The following is a 7007-nucleotide window of genomic DNA, read 5'->3' on the forward strand; positions in this document are numbered from 1 at the left end:
GGATAAATCATCCCAGCATCAAGCAACTTCACCATCTCCTTCCTCACTACCTCCATCATAGTGGGATAGAGTCTTCTCTGTGGTTGCCTCACTGGTTTGACTTCCTCTTCCATCAATATCTTATGAGTGCAGAAGGAAGGGTTGATACCCTTAAGATCTGAAAATGACCAGCCCATGGCTGTCTTGTTCTTTTTGAGCACCTCAATCAACTTCACTTCCTCCCTTTCAAACAACAATGCATTGATAATGGCTGGGTAAGTTTGATCATCTCCAAGGAACACATACTTAAGATTTGAAGGTAGTTCTTTAAGCTCCACCTTAGGTGCTCCCTTAGGAATGTCATCTACCTTCTTTTCAAGCTCTTCAACTATCGGTTCCTCCTGATAATATTCCCCACTTGACTCTTCCTTGAATTTGTCTTCCTCAAGGGAAGAGTCTTCTTCTCCTATCACTTCTTCCACAACCTCCTGTATGATATCAATCCTAAAACAATACTCCACATCAACAGGATGTTTAATGGCTTCAAACACATCTATGGTTACAGTTTCTTCATTCACTCTTAGCATCAATTTCCCTTGTTCAACATCAATCAGGGATCTTGCAGTTGCTAAGAATGGCCTCCCTAGAAGTAGAGGACTTTCAGTATCCTCCTCTTCCATATCAAGTATCACAAAGTCCACAAGAAAGATGAATTTATCCACCTTGACCAGAACATCTTCTACCACCCCTTCTGGTCTCTTGATGGATATATCTGCTAGATGCAGAATAACATTGGTATCTTTCAACATGTTAATCCCCAAAGCTCTACAGACAGACAATGGCATCAAATTTATGTTGGCCCCCAAATCACAAAGTGTTTTTCCTACTTCCACATCTCCAATGGCAATAGGGATGCTAAAACTTCCTGGATCTTTCAACTTTGGAGGAAGCTTCTTCTGAATCAGGGCACTACACTCCTCTGTTAATGCCACAGTCTCACCATCCTTCAACTTCCTCTTCTTAGACAGAAGATCCTTCATGAATTTTGCATAGTGTGGCATGTTCTCCAAAGCTTCAGCAAATGGAATGTTGATCTGCAACTTCTTGAAAATATCCAGAAACCTTGCATAATGCTGCTTCTGAATTTCCTACTTCAACCGTTGAGGATAAGGAACTTTGGCATATGGAGACAAATTAATTGGTTGGTCCTGCTTATCAGCCATTTTCTTGGGTGAAGAATTATTTTCAACTACTACCTCATCTTCTTTCTTATCTTTCTCAACTTTTTCTTCTTCTTCTTTTTCAACAACAACATCTACAACGACAACTTCCTCCTCATCTTTCTTCTCTTCCACTTTCTTCTTAACCGGTTGAAGCACAAGCCCACTTCTTGTAATTATGGATTTGCAATGCTCCTTTGGATTCACCATGGTATCACCAGGGAACTTTCCCTATGGCCTCTCAGATATCTGTCTAGACAACTTCCCAATTTGTGTCTCCAAATTCTGGATAGATGCTTCCTGGTTCCTGAATGCTGTTTTTGTCTCTTGCATGAAAGCAGAGTTTCCTCTCTGAAAGAATTTGACCCCTGAATATAACCTTGAGTAAGATAACTGGTCAAAAGATTTCTCCCATGCAGAGGTATCACCTTGTTGTGATGAGTGTGTTGAAGGACGATGCAGTGAAGGATTGAACTGATGATTGGAACTGTAACTGAACCCTGGGTGTTGATTCATATTCTTCCATGGTGAAGCATACACATTTCGCCCCTGGTTGTTGTGGTTCCTCTGATCATACCATACCATATTCACTTCTGCTTGTTCAACTGATCCCCCATAATCACAATCATCCGTAACATGGCTCTTCCCACAAATGGCACACACAGAATTAGTGTCCACAGAAGCAACCTTCTGAGAAGATAGCTGCTTAGTGAGAGCATCCAGTTGTTGTTGTTGTTGTTGTTGTTTCTGCATCTGCATCATCTTATCATTCTTGGCTAACAAAGCATCATAGCCATCAAGTTTTATAATTCCCGTTCTTCTATCACTCACTAGAGCATTGTTAAACTCCTGAGATGCTAGGGACTCAAATATGTCAAGGGCCTCCTGAGGGGTCTTGGTTGTCAATGAACCACCAGTTGTGGCATTCACCAATGTCCTAGTGTTGGTTGTCAACCCTTGAAGGAAAATTGCTGCCTGATTCCACACTTATATACCATGTTGTGGACATTTCCTCAAAAGTGTCTTGAAACTCTCCCAAGCCTCATAGATAGACTCTGACTCTTCTTGCTTGAACCCTGTGATCTCATCCTTCAATTTCGCCCTCTTGGATGCTGAAAAGAACCTGGCTAAGAACTTGGTCTGCAGATCATCCCAAGTTGTGATACTTCCTTGTGGTAGTGACTGTAACCATCTCCTAGCATCATCCTTCAGTGAATGAGTGAACAACCTCAACAAGATAGCATCTCTGGTCACCCCATTGATTTTCACAGTATCACTCAACAGTAAAAAAATTTCAATGTGCAGGTATGGATCTTCTGCACTGGTTCCAGCAAACTGTTCCTTCTACACCAATTGTACTAGTGCAAGCTTCAATTCAAAATTGTTGGGCTCCACTGTAGATCTAACAACACTCCCAATAGGTGGGATGACAGTGGGAGTCATGTAATCTCCCAGTGTCCTATGTGGTGGTGGTGGTGGTCTGTGATTTTCTGCCATAATTTCTTCTTGAACTGTCACACTTGATTCACCCCTTTCCTATAACTGTCTTCTTCTTGCTGCCTTCCTGTTCTTCCTAATTGTCCTTTCTAATTCTGGGTCAAACAATAGAGAATTTGGATCAATAGTACCTCGCATACACTAGAATTGAATTTGAACAAAAATTTACACAAAAATATAAAGTGCTGAAAAACAAAAGATTCAATCTCAAATACTAATGGTGTCTGTCAATGTTGAAGAACAAATCCCCGGCAACGGCGCGAAAAACTTGTTGTGTATTTAGCAAGTGTACTAGTCACACAAGTAATAAAATTATGAGTAAAGATCGTTCCCACGAGGATTTATGTTCAAACACTAATTAACCATATATACTTAAGTTGAATCATACAAAAAGTTATTGGTTGCATTGATTTCTTGTCACCAGAAATTGAATTGAATTAAATTAAGATTTGATAAAACAAATGAAATGTGAATTCTAATTTAAACAAGTAATCAGACATCAATATCCCTTAAGCATGAACTTATGAAAGAATCAATCCTACTATGAATTATCTCCCATATGATGTTAATCAACCTTTTTCTTATCATCAAGATATAATCCCTTACTATCCTGATTGATACATTAATCAGATACCCCAATCCCTTGGTGATTCCCTTCTTAATACATGCATTAAATACTAAGATCTTTGAGATTACATCAGAATCCTAGCATCAATCCCTTGAGTACTAGAACACTAATGATGAAATTGTCAGTTATAGGAATAATGTAAACATCCCTGTTCTACACTACTCCCTTGATGGAAAACATTAATAAAGACAACTTCATATCATCACATAAGAGATAAACAAAGTATTCAATTAACCATTCATAAATTCACACTTGAGTTCCATTGAATCAGACTACAAAGGACTCTACTCAGACATAATGAAAGAATAAACAAGAGAAGAAGAAAGATCAAACTTCATTGTCATGATGGTTGAATCTTCAATCCTCAATTACAATTACATAAAAATGTACTAACTATTACAAGAACTAATCCTAAAGAATTTGGAAAGTCAGAGAAAGTGAAGAGTCATATCAGAGGATCTGAGATAGGATATCAGAGAATGTAAAGGCCCTTGCCTTTTATAGAGTTACAAAATACAATTGAATAATAACCAGAAACTGAAATGGGCGCTAAAACGTTCACTATTGGACGTTTTAGCGTCCATGTTTGACGGATGCCCAACTGCTTTCAACTGATTCCAATGCTAAAACGTTTGACTTGGACGTTTTAGCGTTCAATACCAGAATGTTTTCCCACATCAGAGCGCTAAAATGTTTGATCAGGGAAGTTTTAGCGCTCAAGACCATAACTTTTCCAATAGCAGAGCGCTAAAACCTTTGCATTGGACGTTTTAGCGCTCGGCACCAGCAATTTTTGGCTTCATGATGCAGCAGTGCGCTATAACGCTCTATTTGGACGTTTTAGCGCTCAACACTTAGCATTCTCCCTTTCTTCAAAATCTTCTTCCTTCTCTCTGTTGCTCCTTGAGCTTCATTTCCCTACAAGACAATGTAAATTTTTAACAAAGCTTTCATAACTTGTACTTAAGGGATTTCCAGGATATTAACCTCTTTTCCATCCATTTAATCACACAAATTGATACTAATTCATGCTTAAAAACCTAATGAACTAAGGGTTTATCATTGAGGTTAGAGTCATGGAATAAGACCAAACTCACTCGTGTTTTGTGTAGTTTTGAGTTGTGGGGTCAGGTCACTTTTATTGAGAAGGTGACTGGTGATCCCAGAAAATCGTTTGGCATTTGGATGTCAATAAAGAGTTTTGAGATTTGAAGGTGACTTCCTTGTTTGAGGATGCACTTCTCGAAATTGAGACTATGAGAGTCGAGAATGAGCTTTTGGAGAAGAACCAGGACGGTGTGTCCTGGAATGAGGAAGGACATTGTTATTGCGTGTCTATTGTTGTGACGCCTGAAGGTTAAGAAATGAACACCAGAAGTTGTTTTTAAGCTTCAACCTCTTGAGGTACCGCAGTGGAAGTGAGAAAGTATTTTCATGAACTTTGTGGTGGGTTGGCCTAAGACTCAGGCTGGTCTTGACTCTATTTGGGTCATTGTGGACAGATTGTCAAAGTCTGCCCATTTTCTTCAGGTAAAGGTGAGCTTCTCGTCAAAGCAGTTGGCCAAACTGTTGTTCACGAGATCGTGAGGCTTCACGGGATTCCTGAGAGTATCATCAGTGATAGGGACCCGAAGTTCACATCTCGGTTCGGGGAGGCGCTGCAGAGAGCTTTTGGAACTCAGTTGCTACTAAGTACAGCCTATCACTCTCAAACTGCTGGACAGACTGAGCGGACCATCCAGGTCTTGGAGGACATGTCGAGGGCTTGCACCTTGGAGCAGGGCCCAACATGGGATAGGAACCTGGCATCGGTTGAGTTTGTGTGCAATTGTGTTTTCCTTGCTAGCCTGGGCATGGAACCCTACGAGGCGCTGTTTGGTAGGAGGTGTAGAACTCCTACCTGTTGGTCTGAGGTTGGAAATAAAGAGTTTTTTGGCTTGGACCTTGTCCAATTTACCACCAACCGATTTAGATGATCAGAGGAAGCTGAAGCAGGCGCAGAGTCGCCAGGAGAACTACATTGATGTTAAGCATCGTCCACTGGAGTTCAGTAAGGGTGAACACGTGTTTGTGAGACTTTCACTGTCACCGGTGTTGTTCGGGAACTCAGAGTGAGGAAACTGAACCCGCGATTCATTCGGCCATACCAGTTACGTGGTAGAGTAGGACCTATTGCCTACCGATTTGCCTTGTCTCCGAACTTGACCAACACCCAAGACGTGTTTTACGTGTCTCAACTTCACAAGTTTGTAGCGGATCCTTCGCACGTTGTACAACCGGATGTTGTGGAGGTTCGGGAGAACTTGAAAACTCTCGTCGGACCACTCAAGTTTCTCAATCGTGGCGAGAAGCAGCTGAGGAGCGAGATCATTTCGATGGTTAGAGTACGATGAACGGGAAGAATTCCTGAAGGGTAGTTCTGGGAACGAGAGGACGAGCTTCTCCAGCAGTTCTCGCGCTTCGAGACAGCCGACAGGTATGTTTCTGATTTTGAGGACAAAATCCTAAAAAATGTGCGTGAGTGTAAGAACCCGCACCGTTAAATAAGGAAGTTAATTAATTAATTATGTGAGAGTAGGAAATAATTTCATAATTGACCCTAATAATTATTATGAGGCTTAAATATTTATAGTAAGTGAGTAATAATGCTGAAAGTCGCTTTTCTGACGAAAAGTGCAGATATCGGTTCTGCTACTCGGTATAAATGCGTACCGATCAAGTATCCCGGAAAATTATGAAAAGTGAGTATATATTACTGGAATAATATATAGGACTGTGATTTCAAGTTTCAAGTCAAAATAATGAGAACTGGTGCCAGAACTGATACTGGCTATGGAAAAGCGCGTACCAGAAATGTGCTGCGAAAAATAAAATAAAAACATGACAAATCTTAGAAAAATGAGTAGGTTCAGATTCCAAAATTTGGGATTAAAATGATAAGCGTAACTATTAGTGGTAATACTATGTTATTAACTTTAAACCGGCTATAAGTAGCCACTTACACACAACCCTAGGCTGATCCTCCAGCCTTTATGCGTGAGTTTTGTGTGTGCTGAGCAGCCTCCACTGTTTCATGGCTCCTCTTCACCATTTGGAGGGAAAGTTGTCACCTTTCCTTCTACTCTCTTCGTCAAAACCTCTTGTGAGTGTGTGAGATATCATTGTGAGTGGGTAGAGTACACCATTGCTGAGTTTTGGTTGCTGTCTTGTGGGTGTGAGGGGGCTGAGTGTTTGAGTTTAGGTTGTGGGGGTCATCTTCTTGGCTTGTGGAACTTCAAGAAGCTTTCTTTGTGAAGAAAGGACCAAGCTTGGTTGGCATTTTCGTTTCCCCTGCTAGTCAGATTGTAGGAGCTGAAGTGAGAGCTCCAAGAGCACCTTCTTGCTCTGTTTTAAGCTTGGGTAAGTGTTACCACCATGGTTGTCAAACTCGAGATTCTATGCAAACTCGGAAGGGTGAACCAAATTCGTAAATCGCATAATCATAACACGGATCGTAGACTCGTAACACAAGATACAAATTATATTTATATATATTTATATGCATATAAAGTAATATAATAAGCAAATTTAATTCAACCAACCAGCAGAATAATGTCATACAATAGTCATAATCACATAATGTCTCAAACACATAAAGTCATAGCACACAACATTCAAATCCAAAACAATATATCAATCAAATC

At 40.4% G+C, this 7007-nt stretch overlaps 1 protein-coding gene and 1 non-coding gene across 2 annotated transcripts; one reads left to right on the forward strand and one right to left on the reverse strand.

The window, feature by feature from the left end:
• Window positions 1-1430: 1430 nt before the first annotated feature.
• LOC133311311 (uncharacterized) lies at window positions 1431-2642 on the reverse strand. The gene is made up of 3 exons (XM_061512336.1): window positions 2559-2642; window positions 2241-2405; window positions 1431-2174 (listed from the first exon to the last, which is right to left on the reverse strand). Exons 1-3 carry the CDS (start codon window positions 2640-2642, stop codon window positions 1431-1433), a joined length of 993 nt encoding a protein of 330 aa, XP_061368320.1.
• On the forward strand, window positions 2191-2297 carry LOC133311316 (small nucleolar RNA R71). The gene has a single exon (XR_009751549.1). It is a non-coding gene; the product is annotated as a small nucleolar RNA R71 (small nucleolar RNA).
• Window positions 2643-7007: the final 4365 nt, after the last annotated feature.

The sequence above is a fragment of the Gastrolobium bilobum genome, unplaced genomic scaffold (genome assembly GCF_033153095.1).
Source record: "Gastrolobium bilobum isolate Gb01-03AN ecotype WA unplaced genomic scaffold, APGP_CSIRO_Gbil_v1 utg43970, whole genome shotgun sequence".
In the NCBI taxonomy this organism is placed as follows: Eukaryota; Viridiplantae; Streptophyta; class Magnoliopsida; order Fabales; family Fabaceae; genus Gastrolobium; species Gastrolobium bilobum.

Bases quoted from the DNA above. Each gene is read 5' to 3' on its own strand.
- LOC133311311 (XM_061512336.1), bottom strand. From the start codon at position 2,642: ATGACTCCCACTGTCATCCCACCTATTGGGAGTGTTGTTAGATCTACA. The intron at 2,406-2,558 runs GTACAATTGGTG...CATTCACTGAAG, and splicing joins TTGAATTGAAGCTTGCACTA to GATGATGCTAGGAGATGGTT. The intron at 2,175-2,240 runs GCTTGGGAGAGT...GTGTGGAATCAG, and splicing joins AGTCAGAGTCTATCTATGAG to GCAGCAATTTTCCTTCAAGG.